The sequence below is a fragment of the Hevea brasiliensis genome, chromosome 9 (assembly GCF_030052815.1).
Source record: "Hevea brasiliensis isolate MT/VB/25A 57/8 chromosome 9, ASM3005281v1, whole genome shotgun sequence".
In the NCBI taxonomy this organism is placed as follows: domain Eukaryota; kingdom Viridiplantae; phylum Streptophyta; class Magnoliopsida; order Malpighiales; family Euphorbiaceae; genus Hevea; species Hevea brasiliensis.
The window spans coordinates 13,906,326-13,927,156 of NC_079501.1; the positions used below are offsets into that span (position 1 = coordinate 13,906,326).

The window sequence follows — 20,831 nt, forward strand, 5'->3', positions numbered from 1 at the left end:
AACTAGTATAATATTAAATAAATATTAGCTATATTATAAATTTAAAAATTTATTTGAAAATTATAACATTACATATTATAATTAGTAGTTATATATAAGTATTTTAAATAACTTAAAATTTTTAATTAAAATATAAATTTTGTTTAATAATATTTTATAATAAAAACATTTGGATTTAAATGTTATATTAATAGAATTGTTGATATCAATAAAAAAAATTAATTAACAAATTAAAATTTTATCAAATAATAAATAGAGATGTGTATTGTATTGGTGTAGAGCTGTTGGTTCACAAGGGTTTCCACATTAGCTGTTAGATATTATTTTTATTGGAAAGCACTAGCATTTATTCATTATTAACTGTCAAAATTTGAATTACACTACTTTTCAAGAAAACAATAATAAAAATTATAGTTATAATTTCTATCCATTCTTAATGCATTCATATAAGGTTGAAAATTATAATTTTTTACTTCAAATAATGCCCCATTTGATCTGATCAATTTGATCCATTAAGCATTACTTGTTATAAGATAACTTATAATATATTAATATTTATTAATTACATATATTTATATCTCTATTATATATATATAGATAAAATTTAATTATTTTTATTATGAAATTTTTATTAAAAAGTTTGAGAGATAAAAGTAATAAAAATAAAATATGAAATAATTAATAAAAAATTTAAAATATTAAATTATTTTGATATATTAAAATAAAAAAATATATAAATTATAGTTCTATATATATATATATATATGATTAATTTTTTAATTAATTTAATAGTTATACACTATATATTTTTGAATTAGACTCCAGTTCTGTTTAGTATTGAGTTTCAGAATTTGAAACTATTTTTATTTATGAATAAAAGTATAATTTTAAATATTATTAAAAAAATAAATTAAAAAAATTTATTTTATTATTTTAATATTTTTATAACTAAAAATTAATTAAATTTAATTTTTAATTATTTTTTAATTAATATATTTTAAAATATAACTTTTTTAACAGCAATTTCAACAGTCAGAGCATCTATTAAACTCTAGACCTTTTCTGGACTATTGTTTTAACTCTTGTATTCAGCCCAAATTTCCGTTAATGAAACTTTTTCCTTTTTTCTGATTTAAAAAAAAAAAAAACTTTTATCCTCTAAGGAAAAAAATATATATTTACTTAATCCTTGTCTGCTGTTGCATACCCACCGACATTGCCCTCGGCAGACATGCAAATCCTGGCAAACAATAAAACGCCATCGTTTATTTTGTAAAAGCCTATTTATTAAATCGATCATGAAGCAACATTTGTATTTTTCCTCTTCATTCCTTCGAGTCTCGGCTTCCAACTGGGAGTTCGCCAATTAAGAACCGTAACCCTAATTTCCCAATTTTATTCTTCCCAAACCAATTAATTACTCGTTCTCATTATCTCCGCCGAGTCAGCCGAACCCAAATCCCCAAATCGGACGATTGAGCTCTGGCACCTCCGTCCTCTTCGAATTCATCCTATCGAACGTTACAGGTATTTAAATTATTCGTTCTCAATAATGGTCTTGTAGCTTCTTGGAATCTATTCATGCTTGTATCAATCTCATCCTTACTCACGATCATTATAAATCTAGAGTTTTTTATTTTGCCATCATTTTTGTTGGCATCTTTTCTGTCTGCTCTTCCGATACTAGCATTTTTTTTTTTTAATTTGCTGATGCTCTGATACGTTCTTTTATTTGGACTTCTGTTATTAGTTGGATTGGATGTCGGTGGCTTTTTTTCTCCTTGATCCTAACGTAGAAATGTATGACATACCATCGTTCTGCGGACTTTCTAATACGACTTTTTTTTTTTCTCCTTAATCCTAATGTTGATCATCGTTCTACGGACTCTCTAATACGATTTTCTGCGGACTCCGTTTTAAAGAAAGAAGAAACCTCAGCTGTTCCTTCTGTTACACTCCATTGCCATCGTTCCTCACTCTCAGGCTTTCTTACTCGCAATTGTTCTCACTCTCTTATTCCTTCACAGTTGCTCCTCCGGTCGTCCCCGGTCGTGTTTGTCTTTAAGCTCTATCGCCATCAATTCTCAATTTCCCATATTCGATTCTCATCCACAATCTCCCTTGGTCTATCCAAAAACCCTTTTTTTTTTTTTTGGTTCTTACTGACATTAATTTACAACTATCAGTTTTGAATTCTTTTTTACTGAAAATTTGTGTGGGTTTTGATTTCTTTATCAATTTATTGATGATTTGATTTCATGTCACTTCTCTGTATTAAACTTTAAATATATTTTAATTTCATGTTGTTGTTCTAGTGTGTTCTATTTTTAACTGAAAGAATACTGAATCTGCAAAGCGTTTCAATTCAGATTTATACTCTGAAGAATTTTAGATTATTTCAATGTTGCTTGATTTCAAACGAAATCAAACTGAACTAACTGATCGACACCCATAATCCCAGGGCATTATTGGAAGGATGTTACACATTCCATAAATCAAAGTTCTGAATCCTTTTAGATGATTAGGCTTGTCAATTTGAGGTCATCACAATTAATCAACTCATGGAAGCAGATAAGCAAAATCTGATGCTTTTTGCAACTTTCCGACTAAATCTAGAAAATAAATAATTTAATCTTGATTTCAGCCTAGTATTCCACCAGTAATGAATCACCTTTTGAGCTTCTGAAACTATCAAAAGGTCAAGGATTGGCCCTGAATTTTTTGTTAACCTGCTGTAGTGCTGTACTGTACTGTGACAGGAATAAGCATAGTGAAGAGTTAACCTAAGCTAGGGCTTAAGAGGAAATGGCACACAGATTGTTAAGAGATCTTGAGGCAGATGGTTGGGAGCGCTCTGACTTTCCTATCATCTGTGAGTCATGCCTTGGTGACAATCCATATGTTCGTATGGTACGAATGATCATTCTTGTAGCAAACTTCAGTGTTTTTTGTGTTATCATGTTGTCGTAATTACTTTGTTGTGGTTGTATTCATTGGGATGTAGACCAGAGCTGAATTTGATAAGGAATGCAAGATATGTACACGGCCATTTACAGTTTTTAGGTGGAGGCCTGGTCGGGATGCAAGATTTAAGAAGTCTGAGATTTGCCAGACATGCAGTAAGTTGAAAAATGTTTGTCAAGTATGCCTTTTGGATCTAGAGTATGGTTTGCCAGTTCAGGTTCGAGATACTGCTCTCAGTATCAATTCCAATGATGCCATTCCAAAGAGTGATGTCAACAGGGAGTACTTTGCTGAGGAGCATGACCGCAGGGTAAGATTATCTATGCTTTTAATTAAGTTTAGTTTAGTAGCCTCTTACTATCCAAAATGTGATTCCTTTGGAATATGGCACATCTTAAATTTCCTAGAATTAACGGTGTTGGTATTACCCAATGGTGAATGAAACGCAAGTAAACTATGTACTTGTGTTTATTTATGTATTTTTGACATGGAGAGGTTAAGTTAGCATTGTTGATGATCTGAATTGGTATCTATTCAAATTATTATTTTCTATTATCAGGGTGGTGTTGTTACTTGCATTTTTGGTCATCTTGTATCTATAATTCTGTACATTTTTTGTGTTTTATAGTTATCATACTTTGTTTAGTTCACCCAATGTAGTAGCCAATCCATAGGCAGAAAATAATCATTTCTCACTTATTTGTAGAATTTATATTCCCCAAATTTGGAATTATCTATTCTATATGTATAACTATTGCACATTTAAACTTTCAACCAAATATGAAATCATGGAATAGCTATTCTATTCCCATTCTGTTCCATTAGCCAACCAAATCCTCCATGTTGTTGTGTTTTGGTTTGACATTGTTGGTTGCTTTGTTCATAAATTATCAAGATTCATTGTCCGATTGACTTGTACTATGGAGAGATCTATGCAAATGGTTCTAGGTTTGCTTCAATTAGATCTAATTATTATTACTTAATCAGCCATGTTGGGGTCTAGAATCTGACATCTATTTTGACTGCTGCACAATGCAGACCAGAGCTGGTATAGATTATGAATCTTCATATGGAAAGGTGCGGCCAAATGACACTATTCTGAAACTTCAAAGAACAACACCATATTACAAAAGGAATCGAGCACATGTTTGTAGTTTCTATGTACGGGGTGAATGCACACGAGGTGCTGAGTGCCCTTATAGGCATGAGATGCCCGTAACTGGGGAGTTATCACAGCAAAACATAAAAGATCGTTACTATGGGTAAGTGCAATATTAATTTCTTTTTCTTGTTAAGATTGGCCCTATCATCATTCTCTCTCCTTCACTCACACACACACATGTATATTTATTCCTTCAAGTTTTCTTTTTTCCTCTTTTTTTTTTTTTTTTTTTTTTTTTGCTGAACTTGCATGATAGGTTAGTTTTTCCCAATATATGACACATTACTTAACAAGCAGTTTACCTTTAGAAATTTTTAACCTCTATGTATAATTCTCATTTTTTTTTCTTCCTATATTTCTGCAGTGTGAATGACCCGGTGGCATTGAAGCTACTTAACAAGGCTGGTGAAATGCCCTCATTGGAGGCACCTGAAGATGAAAGCATTAGAACTCTTTATGTTGGTGGACTGGATGCAAGGATTACAGAGCAGGATTTGAGGGATAATTTTTATGCTCATGGTGAGATTGAATCCATTAAGATGGTGCCTCAACGGGCAATTGCCTTTGTAACCTACACAACGAGAGAGGGTGCAGAGAAGGCTGCAGAAGAGCTGTCTAATAAGCTAGTTATCAAGGGTCTGAGGCTGAAGCTAATGTGGGGAAGACCCCAAGCTCCAAAACCTGAGTCTGAAGCTTCGGAAGAAGCAAGGCAACAAGCAGCAATGGCTCATGGCGGGATGTTACCTCGGGCAGTTATATCTCAGCAGCAGAATCAATTACACCCACCTGGACCTCAAGTCCAACCTCCGCCAATGCACTACTTCAATATTCCACCACCACCTCAGCAGGAAAGAACCTTTTACCCATCAATGGATCCTCAAAGAATGGGTGCACTTGTTTCATCCCAAGATGGGGCTTCCAGTGGGCCAATGGGATCTGGGGAGAACAAAAATGCACTGGAGAGGCAGCAAGGGCAGCACTATCCTTATCAGGGTATGCCACCGCCACACGGGCAATATCAGCAACAACTTTATCCTTCATATGGGTATATGCCGCCAATGCCCCCTTATCAGCAGTACCCTCCATCATATCATCCTGCGGTTCCCCTACCACAGGCTCCCCAAGCCACCCAGCAGCACCAGCATTCTGTCGTGCCACCAAGGACTGCACCTTCTGCATCTGCAAGCGCTGGACCTCCACCTCCAGGGTCCGGAGCATCAACTTCATCAAATACATGAAACTTGGAGGTTGATTATAAATGTTGTATTTGGGCAAGTTTCTTACATTATTCATGCTTTTTTGGATGTTTTTTTGCTCCTGCGTTTGGGTTGTACTAATTTAATATGCACCATAATTCTTAGTGGTGCTCTTCCATATATGAAGTTAGATCAATCTATACAATCAGAGGATTTAACTGTTGCTATCAGTAATCGTGGTTCCGTGAATGAGTGAATTTCTGGTGGAACTGATGTTATGTGAACGCTATGATCAAAGTTGGCTTTTATGAGCAGCTTTGGACAAATGCTAGTTGGAATTGAATTCGCCTAATGACAATAAATTAAAAAAAAAAAAAAAGTGAAATTGTTTTCCATAATTTTTTGTATTTATTTCAATTTTATTAATTAAAATTAGATTTCTTTCTTTAAGAATTTCACTCGGTTAAAATTCCGTGTCAAATATTCGGTGTGTTGTAGCTGTATAGCAAAGAATATTATTCGCTTTCTTGTTGGCACGAAGACGAGAATAATTTCTCTCTCCGAAAAATCTCGTCGCCTCCATTTTTTAATTTTAACTTTGAGAATACAATGAAGGATTGGATGTACAAAGACTACCTCTGGCCCTAGCCCTACCTCATAAAGGAATCCCAACCCTCTAATTCTAATATTTAGGATAGTAATTTTGAAGAAAAAAAGTTTTTGGTCAGGAGTCGGAGCAAATCTTGATTATTTAGAGAGAAAAAAAAAAGATTGTCAAAAGTATGATTGACGAGAAGAAAATGTGATTTGGTAATTTTAATTGGAAGACAATATTCAATGTCGGAGATGATTGCTTTAATGAAATTATAATATAAAATCATATAATTTGTAGAACAAATTTTAATTATATTAAAAAAATATGGAGTAAAGTTGAAATATAGTAGGACATGAGACTTTTTTTTTTCCTTTCTGAAATACATGTAACGTTATTATTTAGTAGCAAATTAAACAATATTAAAACATTAAACATCCCCATATTTTTTATCATTATCTTTTTCTCTATCCTAGGCTCAAGCCACCAAATATATAGAACATAATTAAGACAATTAGGAAAGTGTTTGGAGTTGTGGTTGGTTGCAATGTGTTTTTGAAAAGGTACTTATTAACTTTAAAAAATTGAAAAATCAACATCAAATAAAAATAATTCATCTCTGTTTAAATGAATTGGGAAGTTTTAATTGAAAAACAAAACAAAACAGGCCATTTCAATCGGCCGAAATGAATTTTGAACGGAAAACAATTGATCTCTCAGCAACTGCAAGGGCACAAGAGCCAAAATCGTTCTTACTAATATTCCTAAACCCTGAACACCCTGTACAAAGAATGATTACTGAATCCATCATCTGCTAGACTCCATGCTTGCACAGGTTATGGGATCCATTCACGATTTTCGTAAAGCCAACTCAAGATACATTAACTTAATTTTCGGTTGACCTGCAGTGGCAGCTACAAATAGCTGCTTAATGTTAAGGGTAACACAGTTGTAGTTTTCTCCTTTAAAAACACATACATTCTGTGATCTGTCATCAAATATTTGCATACCTAAATAGATGTAAAGTAGTAATTTGTAAACCATGTTATAAAAAGGAGATTATTTTATAGGGCTATAGTTTCCCATAAAATGAACATGCAGTGTAACAGATGCATAGCATCTGGTTTATTGATGTGTTCCACTTATGCATATTTTTATACAAGTATGACTCCTTTCCCTTGATATTTCCTCGATTCTTCCCAACTTAATCATACCTGACTATAATCATTAATATAGAATGATGGTTGGAGCAATTATGTTACTCGGCACTCCTCTATGTTCAAATCTCCTTTGCATACTGAGCACTTGTGCGACCGCTGCTGAATTTGCCACTGCCAGCGGTGCTTAATATGGACATTTTCAGCCATCTCTTGTGATCCCTGCAACCAACATTTGGTTCTAAAGGTCAATCGCCAATTCACTTGATTTTACAAGTCAAATGTATACCATAAATCGTTTATACAAATTCTCTGGTTTAATCATAGCAGAGTTATCTATCCAGGCAGGCTCAAGTAGATCAGCTGTGACTTGATATGTCAAATAGCCTAAGGTTTCAATCAAGATTAAACTGGAGAAGAATAACAATGATGTTAAGTGATTGTCAAAGAATGTCTTCTCGTTTGGGAGGCCGCTTAATATGTTTTGAAGGCATAATATTGGGGCAATATTGATCTCAATCATAAAGAAATGTCAAAACTCAGTAATAGGATGCTCAACACCTTACTTGTAAGCTTCATCTACTCTTTTCTGAGCGTCCAAATAGCTTGAGAAGTCATGACCAACAAGAAAATAATCACCACGGCCATAACCAGTGTTCCCCTCCATAGAATCAAGAAGCGGATTGTAATCATAGCTTCCAAATGCCCCACTTCTTATAAACTTCTTGGCCTCTTCAAATCGAGGATCTGGTTTGAACTGTGTAATCATTGGCAAGGGTTAATACTAGACAAGGAAATGAGGTCCCAGCTTGTGTGGCATAAATAAACTAACTAGGCAGGACAATTATTTCAAGCTCAACTTAACTCAACTCAACTAAGTTTTTATTCCAAAAATTTGGGATCGGCTATATGGATTCTCTTTCTCCACTCTAAACGATTTTGGGTTAAATCCTCAGAAATCTTTAATGCTTTTAGGCCATGTTGTACTACTCTTCTCCAAATCAGTTTAGGTCTACCCCTTCTTTTCTTTTTATCCTCTACCCTAGTGTACTCTACTTGTCTAATTAAAGCCTCCGTATGTCTACGCTTCACATGACCAAACCACCTCAATCTCCCTTCTCTCAACTTATTCTCAATTGGTATCACTCCTACCTTTTCTCTAATACTCTCATTACGGACTTTATCTAGTCTAGTATGGCTACTCATTCACCTTATCATTCTCATCTCCGCAACTCTTATCTTAGACACATACGACTCCTTCAGTGCCCAACACTCACTACCATATAATATGGCTGGTCGTATGGCTATACGGTAAAATTTTCCTTTCAACTTATTAGGAATCTTGCGATCACATAAAACTCCCATGACACGTTTCCACTTCAACCATCCGGCTTTAATCCTATGACTAACATCCTCCTCGCATCCCCCATCTACTTGAAGGATTGAGCCGATATATTTAAAGTGATTACTTTGGGACAGTATTACTCCATCCAAACTAACTCCTTCCCTATTACCAGTTTAGCCTTCACTGAACTTGCAATAAATGTATTCTGTCTTCATTCTACTTAACTTAAAGCCCTTTGACTCTAGAGTACTTCTCCAAAGCTCTAGCTTTCTATTAACTCCTTCTTGCGTCTCATCTATCAGAACTATATCATCCGCAAATATCGTGCACCAAGAGATACTCTCTTGTATATGTTTCGTTAATTCATCTAAAACTAATGTAAAAAGATAAGGGCTTACAGCTGAACCTTGGTGTAATCCAACTGAGATAGAAAAATCTCCTGTGTCCCCTCTCACTGTGCGCACAATAGTAGTTGCTCCTTCATACATGTCTTTCAGCACTTGTATGTATCTAATAGATACCCCTTTTGTTTTAACACTCTCCATAAGACATCTCTTGGAACACTATCATAAGTCTTTTCCAAATCGATAAAAATCATGTGTAAATCTTTCCTTGCATCTCTATATTTCTCCATCAAGCTTCTGATGAGAAAGATTTCTTTCATAGTTGAACAACCAGGCATGAAGGCAAATTGATTGGGAGAGATTGAAGTATCATGAAGTAGTCGATGTTCCACAACTCTCTCCCACAACTTCATATTATGGCTCATGAGTTTAATTCTCCTATAGTTTGAGCAACTCTGTATGTCTCCCTTATTTTTAAAAATAGGTACTACAATACTCCTCCTCTATTCATCAGACATTTTCTTTGAATTTAGAATCTTATTAAATAATTTAGTTAACCATGCTACTCCCATATCTCCCAAACACTTCCACACTTTAAGTGGTATTCCATCAGGTCCACAGGCTTTACCCACTTTCATTCTCTTAAGTGCTTCCTTTACTTCTAAAGATCTAATCTTTCTAGTATAATTCACATTTTTTTTTTCTATTGCTCTGTAGTCTATATTCATGCTATTACCATTTTGACTATTATTAAAGAGATCATCAAAATAATTTCTCTATCTTTCTTTAATGTCCTCATCTTTCACCAATATTTTTCCTTTTTTATCCTTAATGCACCTAACTTGATTGAGATCTTGATATTTCTTTTCTCTCCTCCTTGCTAATCTATAAATATCTTTCTCCCCTTCTTTAGTTTCAAGTTTCTCATATAACTTTTCAAAGGTCTGCGCTCTTATTTGACTAACTGCTTTTTTTGTTTTTTTCTTTGCTATCTTGTACTGTTCATATACCTCATTATTATCACACTTAGGTAATTTCTTATACCATTCTCTCTTTCTCTTCACTGCCTTTTGTACTTCCTCATTCCACCACCATCTCTCTTTTGAGGGTGATCCATATCCTCTAAACTATCCAAGTACTTTTCTAGCTACTTCTCTAATCTTTGATGCCATCTGTATCCATATATCATTGGCCTCTATATCCAGCTTCCATGCTTCAGACTCAAGAAGCTCATTTTTTAACTTCACTTGCTTTACTCCTTTGAACTCTCACTTCTTTATTCGAGCTACACTATTTCTTCTAACCTTACTTGAATTGTTCGTAAACTTGACATCCAAGACCACCAACCGATGTTGACTTGTTAAAGCCTCTCCCGGAATGACCTTACAATCCTTGCATAGAGCTCTATTTGTCTTTTTGGTTAAGAGGAAGTCAATTTGGCTTCTATGTTGCCCACTTTTGAAAGTCACTAAATGTGACTCTCTTTGTATAAAGTAGGTATTTGCTAGTATTAGGTCGTATGCCATAGCAAAATCCAAAATGCTTTTTCCCTCCTCATTTTGGTTGTCAAATCCAAAACCTCCATGAACATTCTCATAGCCTTGCCTATCACTTCTTACATGTCCATTCAAATCTACATCGATGAAAACATTCTCTTCATTCGGTATACTTTGCATTAGATCATCCATATCTTCCCAAAACCTTTGTTTACTCTCACTATCTAGTCCTATTTGTGGGGCATAAGCACTAACTACATTTATTGTTTCTCTTTCTAGTACTAGCTTTACTAGTATAATTCTATCTCCTACTCTTTTCACAGCTATTACATCACCTTTCAACGTCTTGTCTATGATTATGCCCACATCGTTCTTATTTCTCTCATTTCCGGTAAACCACAGTTTGTACCCTGAATTACCCACTTCCTTACTTTTCTCTCCTACCCATTTAGTCTCCTGAATGCAAGCAATATTCACCATTCTCCTTTCCAAGATATCCACAAGCTCCATTAATTTTCTTGTAAGTAATCCAATATTTCAAGTACCAACCCTGATTCTCCTCCTATCATGTTTCTTCCTAATTGATCTCCTTCTATGATATCTTTTATTGTTCTCTATGCCTATCTGGTGTTCTATTCTACTATCTGTTCTACTATCTGTCCTATGGACTAACTTCTTTATCCACATCCGTCAATGATGTGGGAACCCTTGCTCATTTAACACCACACCCGGGCGCCGGCATGGCGCGTCGCTTTCGGTGAACGCCCTACACCCTTGCATATTTCTCAGGACAATTATTTCAAGCCACAGAAGAAAAATTATGCAGAAAGAAAATATAGTAGTCTATTCTTTTTCCTGTTTATGGAAAGTGACTTGGATTGTTATTGCATACTTCTTCATTGGAAAATTAAGTTCTAGCAACTTCATACAGTGCAAAGGATACCGTCAAGTGACAAATCATTTAAGAAAGCCCCTTGAAAGATACATGAAAAAATTACAGCAGATCATTTAATGGGAAAGATTGCATGCTTTCAGCCAGAACTTTGTGTCATAGTTAATTTAGCTTTAAAATTAATAGGAATCCCTTGCCCTAGTCAGCAATTTTGAATTTGGTGAAGTTCTGTGAGAGCTCCATTTTCCAATTAGCTCATCATAGTCACTGGGAAATTCATGTAAATCAGGGTTGAAACAGCAGTTACACAGTGAAGTGAATGTTGAGAAATTACAAATCTCTTACCAATCCATTCTCTCTATCCTTGCGTAGCCTAGGGCTGTCATCTGCTGTTGCACCAAAGAGAAAGAAATTTTCATCTCCGATTTCCTCCCTAATTTCTACATTGGCCCCATCCAGTGTTCCTATTATAAGGCAACCATTGAGTGCAAATTTCATGCTGCTTGTGCCACTTGCCTCCATGCCTGCTGTACTGATATGCTGTGATAGTTCACTTCCTGGAATAAGCATCTCTGCCACAGATACATTGTAATTTGGAACAAAGACTACCTGAAAAGTCAGAATTTAATTAGTGGACAAGCCTGCATATGCCATAAAATTGAATGTGCATATGTATGCTAGTGAACTTGTGCAATAAATCTACTCCATCTCATTTACCATGCCAAAAGATTCAGACAGACTAGCTTGGATATCAAATACATATAAACGAGGTAACTAACAAGTTGAAGGAATGGTTCTTGCAAGTTTTAAAATTTTAAGAAAAAGTAAAATTTCAAAATGCTCTCTATCCTTAAGAGAAATGGGTTTATGCTCCTTTTCAAGTAACACTCTAGATCATAGAAAGTTTTAATACGGAGCAGAAATGTGCTACCTTTCCATATAAAACAAAGAAAATGATTTTTCCCTATTCTTTTAGCATATAACATGCAAACAAAGAAATATACTAATCCTAAGAACATAACCAGCCATACTACATGCATATAAATATTATCACCGGTTGGATTATTTTTTCTCTGAATATTTTTCCCATTTAATTGCATTGGTAGCTAAATCTGCAGCCTTCAGTTTTCTTTAATGTTTTCAATCTCATATATAGTTAATGCTGGAAAGCAATCGAGTATGTCCTGAATTATTTGAAGGCTTAACTTAGTAAGGACTCATTCAAGCTCATTTATTTACATTAACAAGAGATTCTCAAGCCTAATTTTAAAGCTCATTCAACAAATGAGCCAAGTTTGAATAACAACAGGCTTGACTCCTTTATGCTCATGGGCAGCTTGTTTAAGTTTGGCTATAAACTTGTAAATAGGTACATTAATGTCTTGATTAAGACTTGGCAGAAAAGCACATGAATAACAAGTTTTGAAATGCTTTAAGGTTTGGCAACTTGAAAGGATCACTTCTACTGGAGTTGTGATTTTCAGACTAAGAAATAAGACAAGTTGTCCATAAACACAAGCACAGCTCAACAAATTCATTTAAGCTTTTTTGCTAGGACTTGTCTGATGAAATGGGCAAAGTATGAGCTAGTCCAGGTTCTCTTCAGGTTTATGTTTGTGGTAAAACATCATGTATTCCCTAAAAATTCAATTTTAATTACCTTCAAATAATTATTGACTTCAGGATCACTGTTGACAACAGCACCAACATCATTTACCAGCTTCACTATTCTTTTAGCATTTGTATATGTAGCAAATGCTTTTCTTCCAACCATAACAGTGCGTGGAGTTGTATTCTTCCGCTCTTCAGGACTCATCTCCTGTCAAAATCCAGTGAAAAGGAAGTCCAAAAGTAGCAAGTCATGCCTCATAGAATATTAAGCATACAGTGGAATCTCTTGCCAATATATGTCTATAAAGTCCCTCCCCCCTTTACCCTCTTTTTCCCTCCATCCTCTTGTACGCACATGCACATTGCAACCGAAGCAATCAATCATCTAAATCCACGCACAAAGTTCACCCAAAATTAGATTATTTGTCAGTTTCATGAACCTATTGTGTATCATTTTCTAACATTTAGAATTGAAACTACAGTAAATAGAGGAATTTTATTGTGTTTTGTTTTTTTCATTCCAGACACAGAATTTCAAACGAAAGAATGAAAACTGAAATAGATGAATAAAGAAGACATGATCCAAGATGATACAGCTAAAATACAACATCTATGGTTGATATAATGAGCGAGCAACAAAAGAAGTTGCAGCTTAGACAGTTAGACCATTATGTAAACAGTTGGTAGCCAGTACTAAAATGTGAATGTACTTATATTATTTCATGTGCTGGTTCATTTGAATAACAACCAACATCCATTAAGAAACAAATTCAAATATGAAAAAGAGATGTCAATGTACCTTCAGTTTCTTGTACCTATAGACTGCACCCAAAATATTCAGAAGCTGTCTTTTATATTCATGGATTCGGTTGACTTGTATGTCAAATAAACTACTTGAATCAATGCTTACGCCTGTCACTTGCAGTATGTACCATGCCAAAGGCTGCTTATTAGCCATCTTGGCAGAGGCCCATTCAGTTTGGAAGTCTGCATTGTCTGCAAACTAATCAAGAAAACATTAGTAGTGAATAAATAACAAAACCAGCTTTATATAAAGAGTTCATAAACGCATGTAGATACCTACCTTCCGGAGACCTACAAGTTGGTCAAGTTTGGTAAACCACTGATCAGTTTTTAACCATTTTGTAATTATGTTACTGAGTTCAGGACTGCAAAACCGGAGCCAACGGGGAGGTGTAATTCCGTTGGTTTTGTTTTGGAACTTTTTTGGCCATATAGACACAAGTCGGCAAATAACTCAGACTTCAAGATATCACTGTGCAACTGAGCTACGCCATTCACCTGCAAAGCAGTGCCAACCTCATATAACCTAAAATTTTGAGTGAAGCAATTAGAGGACATTGAGAGACTTAGGAATAAAAGGATGACCAACAGGCAGGAGAGCAACCTTTCAGTTTTGAATTTTAATCCAAACACATATGGAATTAAGGGGCTTTTATCCATTGAAAGGAACGATAACCTGCCGGTTGGTTCAACTTTCCATCTAAAGTGATGACAATCTTATCAGGTTACATCGTGATTTTGAGCCTAAGACTCAGCTAATTGAGACAGTGTATCTCCCTGTCTTTAGATTCCAGAAATTGGGCTTACCGTATGTGAAGAAACCACACACAAATTTGCCATCCGAACAACTGGCTTTTTGGGATCATTATCTAATATGCACATGCTGGGAAGCATACTCTCAAGATCAGTCCAACTGCTGCTTATCAATGCAATGAACTACAAAATTTTTATACCTTTACACGCAGACTACAACATCATAAATATAGATGTTGATGACAAAAAAATGGTTAGGTGATATACCCTCTTATCTATTTCTTCTATGATTTCCATGTGGCGCAGAAGGAGCTTCCACATCACAGTCTGTGACCACTTCTCCAATGCTTCAGGAAGGACTGTGTGATTTGTATAAGCAATGGTCCTAGTTAAAGTACTAAAAATTTAGTACACACTGGATTTCAATACTAATATGCATGAGACGACCTGATGAAAAGCCAGAACAAGAAGAGTTGTGGGAGAAAAGAACAAGTCCTGAAAATCACAAGACAACGCACCTTGTTGTCACATCCCAAGCTTCATCCCATCCAAGTCCTTCATCATCCATTAGTAATCACATCAGCTCTGGAATTGCAAGAGTAGGATGAGTATCGTTCAGTTGTACTGCAACCTTGCTGGGAAATTCAGACCATTTCCCAGAGCCTTTCCCAGTTCTCCTCTCCTTAAATCTCAGAATAATATCCTGCAATTTGTCCCAACATTAGGGCGAACTGTTGTGAAAACTAGACTGACATGTTAACGTTAGAACCAGAAGAAAAATGGGTTTGTAATTATTATATCTCATATGGACTTCCAGAAAACCAGCCGCAGGAATCAACATTGAATGAAGGGCAAGGCCCTATCTAATTTTGTGTTTGCTTTTCCAACTTCTAAGACTGCAGGTGGAGCAAGAGCAGACATGGGAACTCAGATCGGGTGCAGCCTAACTATGCTATTCCATTTAGGGTGTGACACGGGTGGGCAAGGCACAAGTGGACTGGTGTCCAACCGTCCAAGCCAACTGGTCAGACAACAACTACTTCAATTATTAGATTAGTGAGTAGCGACCTATCATAGAATGAACTAGCCAAAAAAAAAAAATCCTTCTGCCAAAAATGTGGACAATCAAAATAAGTAGACTAAAGTTCACATAAAATTCTCTTGGAACAGGGGGCAGCAGTGTTGGGAGAATTAATGGCCTTAGAAATGATGAGAACCACTTGGTGGATGAATTTCCCCCCAGTACCATTGACCGACAATCAGTAGGTTTTTTTTAGTGAATAAAATGATTTGCTTATTAAGATTTTTTGATGAATGAAATAATTTACTTAGCAAAAATTCTTAGATTTCTGTGATGCCAGACACAGGCTAACTTCCATACAAAATACTCAGAGCATCTGGTGCCCGCTTGACCACTTGGTCTGATATGTCCTCAAAATGGATTCCATTCTAAATTTCCACAATAAACATTATGTTCCAGAATATCCTAGTCGATTTATCATCATATTTCAAGGGATTAGAAAGAGATTACATGCTCAAACATACATGAAACGGAAAGACCCTGAGCCACAATAGCAATGCAAAAAGAATAAAGAATATGCTTAGTTTCCTACCTGAAGTGATGCACTACATACAAAGAGTTGTTGCTTCAGCCGCAAAAGCTTTCCTTCTTCTGTTGCATCCCCAGGATAAAGAACAGCACAAATCTGCACAAACGGTTATTATTACAAGCACACTTCACCAATACATAAGAAACTTCATACAACTGTGCATAATTTATCAATGTCAAAAGTAGCATCATGGCACAAATATATTATGAGTAACTTTCCATAATAAGCAAAACTAACATACTACATCCAATGGGACAAACTGGCTAAAGGATCTTTACTAACATGGCAGTTGAAAACCAACCTGCTGAGCTCGAGTATGAAGCTGCGCAGCAGATTCATACTGTCCATCATTAAATTGAAATAGATTGAAGTCCTCAGCAGAAGCTCTTGCTTCCCAGAGTCGAAGACTGATAGTATTCTTGGTTTTATATCCTGGAATTGGAACATCATAAGCCAAAGCTTGCACAATCTCTCCGCCAACCCACTTTCGGCTGTATATACAAGATACAACCATTTCACATTAAATTGTCTATTGTAAGAAAAATCAACATGAACATAAACACAAGAATAGAATGGAATCTAAGAGTATGGCCCTTTCATACATGAAGGATCGGAAACCAACGTATAACAGTGTAGGAATATGGTCAATTTAATAGATTTAGAATTAACACTTACGATCCATCAGGATTAACCTGAACATGACCGAAGAATCTGACAGGGAATACAACACCATGCCTGACAACTACCCAAGGACTGAACTTCTGCATAAGTTCAATTGAAATCAAACATCAATTTTTTTACATGACATTAAGCAATATTTTGAAGTGAGATCAGACCTCAAGCCAGTCCTCAGCAATTTCTTCTTGGCCCTCCTTGGTGATACGCTGCTTGAACAGCCCATACCTGTACCTCAGACCATATCCCCATGCAGGCAAATTCAATGTTGCCATAGAATCTAGAAAGCATGAAGCAAGTCTTCCTAGACCACCGTTTCCGAGTGCTGCATCTTTTTCCTACATATAATCATTAGTGGAATGCATGTTGGGAATGAGTACAGGTCAATGTTTAAGTAAACTTGAATTATGATTAAGAATCGCAGTTTGTTGGTTTGACTTTAACAGGATATATTTTATTAGACACCTTGAAATCAGAATGGGGTCTCTGGTTATTGATTGATGGCCACATGCCAGCAAGGTGCCATAACCATTTGTACAACAGCAAAAAAGAGGAAACCATTCTGACCATGACCAACAATATGAAATAAGTTTTCACAAGGACAAGATTTAACAAATGAGAAACCAGTTTTCAACTCTTTTTCTTTCACTTTTTTGGATTTGTGGTTCTCAACCAGTTATTCTCACTAAGATAAACAATAACCCAAGGTAACAGTTATGAAATTCTTGTGATCAGAATCTACTAATAAGCAAAGCTTAATTGCAACACATAAAGACAAAATAAAAAAGAAAAGTACAAGTAATATAGTTCCATGAAATGGGCTACAACATGGATATAGGCTCTTGAAAACATGCCTATATGCAAAGGATGTCGCAATTGGATTACCTGCTCAACTATGTCCTCAAGTTCATGTCCCAACTTACTTAAAGCATCAGCATATGCACCTTGAATGTTCAGGTTCCCAATTGCATTATTCAAAGCTCGTCCTTGAAGAAATTCCATTGATAAGTGTCTGCTTTGGATCAACTTTGTGATAATGAAGGTATGTCTCATTCCATTGCTGCAGAGATCAAGAGATAAATATAAACATTTTTTGGGAGAAGAAATACACTTGTTGCAAATGGTGATTCATAAATGAACAACAACAAACAACAGAGTACAATGGCCAAATAACATATTACAAAACATTTAGCCTCCTACAATTTCATTATCCCCTTGTTTGGAATGTAGATTTTTATGAGAACTCTTTTTTATTAATTCTCATGTTGGGAATGAAAAAATTAATTTTTTTTTTTAATTTTAAAATATTCCAATTAAAAAAAAAAAGTAGAAATCAAGCATGATTCCACGAGAATTCAGTTAACTTCTTTTCTTGCAAATGATTACCAAAGGAAGCCTATATAAGGATGAATTGAAACCTTCACAGGAGGAAAGATAACTCGACCATGAATTAACTATGCCCTGAAAATGAGAGCATGGTAAAAAGAAAAAAAAAATCTACAGTATGGAAAATATTTCTGAAATTTAGCTAGAAACTACTTTTGTCCACGTAATAATGACGCATTAATGAGCGCAATTCCAAATACATCAGCGTAAAAATTATACAAGGAACGATTTCATTTTCATATGGGTCCACGCAGGTTCCACCATAATTAATCAACGGTTGTAATACAATGTTTTCACCAAATAAAAATTCGTCAACTACAGAGCAAAACAAGAATAACTAAACAAACAACACCACATGAAAAAATCACGATAATGAATCATAATACTTGAATTATTAACGTCTTAAAATATCAGTACTTGCAGAAGCCGATCACGAACACTCTCTGCAGTGGCATAGAAAGCTTGCTTCGGCTCGAACTTGGAAAGGGAGAAATGAGGGTTGAATTGTGCATGGTAATTAATATTTGATGCAATCTTTAAAGGGTCTTCAGCCAAAGGGTTGGCAGCAGCCGGAATATTAGGAGAAACAGCCGAAACATAAGCACTAGTACCGTTGGCTGGCTTTTTAGTTGCCATTGCTAACCTCTAATAATTCCCTGAAAACAAAAGGAAATCAGAATTGGAATCCACAACAATAATAAGGTGGAAAACAGAGAAAATAGCGTTACTTGGAGAGGAAACGCTTGTTTAGCTAACAGGGAAGCAAGTATCCAACGCAACCACTCTTTTTCAACATACTAATAAGGAATCAATCAGTAATGACAAAAAGGGAAAAGCAAATCGTTATTTTTGTGGTTGAATTTTGAATATATTTTTCAATGCATTTGAATTGTGATCCAATCTCAAATTTTTGCGATGCTATTGACATAAAAAGTGTGATATGCGGTAAAGGGCACAAGCCAATAGGTACTAAAAAAGTAACTCATATTTTAAAAGAATAAAATTATACGTTATGTTTAAGAAATATTATTTTACCATTTTATTTCATTTTCATTTAATTTAACAGTAAAGAAATTTAAAAATAAATAAATAAATAAATAAATAATTAGAAAAATAAATACTCTAACTTAAATTTATTAGGTGAATAATTTATTTTTAATTACTAAATTAAATCGATAAAAAAAATATTGAGCTTGACCTGATAGTAATTTTAGAAAATTTATAATTTTATTTAGACAGACATTCCACACTACTGATGTAACACCCCAAATTTTATTATTTATGAGTATTTTTGGTATTTTAATTTTATTTGAATTTTAGGAATTTTTTTGAGATTTTTCGGATTTTAAAAATCGGATTCGATTTTCTGAAAATATAAACTTTGATGATTTTTAAAAATTAATTTAAAGACCACGTAGCAAAACTAAAAATATATTTGGAGTCTACGTATTTTTCTGAGTTTTATGAAATTTTTTTCGGAATTTTTGGACCTCGTTTTCGGTCCCGAGGCAGAGTAAAAATTCAAAATTTTGTATTTCGAATCGAATCGCCGAATCGAATCGACCGATCGGACCGGCCGATCGGACCGGCCCTTTTCCTTCTTCCTTTTTCTTTCCTCGCGGCCCTCTCCCCTTCTCTCTCTTTTCTCTCTCCTCCTCCTCGCCACGGCCGCCTCCCTCGGCCTCCTCCTCGGCCTCGCCTCACCGCCAGACCACGGAACGCCGCGCGAAAGTCCCTGCGCACAAGGCTGCCAGCCTTCCTCGGCCAAATCCGCCGATCTGGCCATCGATTGGATCGGGTCTTGTGTCCAAACCCATCTACTGGCGAGAGCTTTCCATAGACACCAAGAACGCCGAAATCCATCGAGCGGATTGTCCGATTTTAGCTCGGGAAGATTTTAGCCCATTTCGACTTTTGGGCTAGATTTCTCGAAAATCGTGAATCCCACGAGAAAACCGAGGCCACTAGCACGCTCCATTCGTCGAGAGCTTCGCAACGACATAAATTTCGAATTTTTCCGACACCGTTTTTCGGTGGGTCCCACGGAACTTTGTAGTGTATTTTCGAGCACTAAATGAGCTTAGAAAATTCTGAAAAATTTATGTACTAACCCCCGTGTTATGGGCTTCGTGTAGGTATCCTCGATTCGCGGAAATTCGGCGATTGATCGTTCGCAAATTTCGCCGCATGCACTGCTACGAAAAGTCTCCGAATTGGGCCGAGGTTTTGACTAGCCCCCCATTGTCAGACGTCCCGAGCGCGTTCCCGAAGTCGGAATCGGCAAAGGTAAACCCGAACCTTGTTTTTACGTAATTTTCTAGTGCTTAAATAGGATTAAAAATTCATAAAATATTCGTGGTAGCTTAGAAAATTACGATTCTTTTTGCAATAGCTTAGTAATATTGCTAAGGACCGCGGGGCAAAGTTTTATAATTTTTAGAGCTTGTTTGGGTAGTTTTTGCAAAAATGATCAATAATAAGGACTAAATTGAAATTTTGCGTATTGTGATTGATGATCGATTTGATGGGCCTGGAGGGGCTGTGTGATATGATTGAACCGTTGATATATGGTTTGTGAATATAGAAGTGCTTTTTAGCCCTTTTGCAGTCGAGTAGGTCCTAGGTATAGGAGACTCACGGATTTTCGCACGACTTAGGACGTAATTGGTCTTTTTCTTTGTTGTATTGAGTCGATTGTATTAAATAAATGTAATATGATTGTCGTGAGCCGATGCCTTTCTTCCTCCGCCTACCACCACCACAGAATTTGTCGTCAAGTCCGTGAGTAAAATCTTAAATTTAACTGTAATTTCGATATTATTATATGTTCAGCATGCCCATGCA

At 35.6% G+C, this 20,831-nt stretch overlaps 1 protein-coding gene and 1 pseudogene across 1 annotated transcript; one reads left to right on the plus strand and one right to left on the minus strand.

Annotated features, from left to right (window-relative positions):
• Window positions 1–1,303: 1,303 nt before the first annotated feature.
• LOC110662969 (zinc finger CCCH domain-containing protein 40) lies at window positions 1,304–5,552 on the plus strand. Its single transcript, XM_021822148.2, has 5 exons — window positions 1,304–1,527; window positions 2,760–2,910; window positions 3,005–3,274; window positions 4,003–4,226; window positions 4,491–5,552. The coding sequence occupies exons 2-5, from the start codon at window positions 2,806–2,808 to the stop codon at window positions 5,362–5,364; spliced, it is 1,473 nt and encodes a 490-aa protein (XP_021677840.2). The 5' UTR covers window positions 1,304–1,527; window positions 2,760–2,805; the 3' UTR covers window positions 5,365–5,552.
• A 1,099-nt stretch (window positions 5,553–6,651) lies between these two features.
• Window positions 6,652–18,841, minus strand: LOC110662968 (alpha-glucan phosphorylase, H isozyme-like; annotated as a pseudogene).
• Between the last annotated feature and the right edge of the window lie 1,990 nt (window positions 18,842–20,831).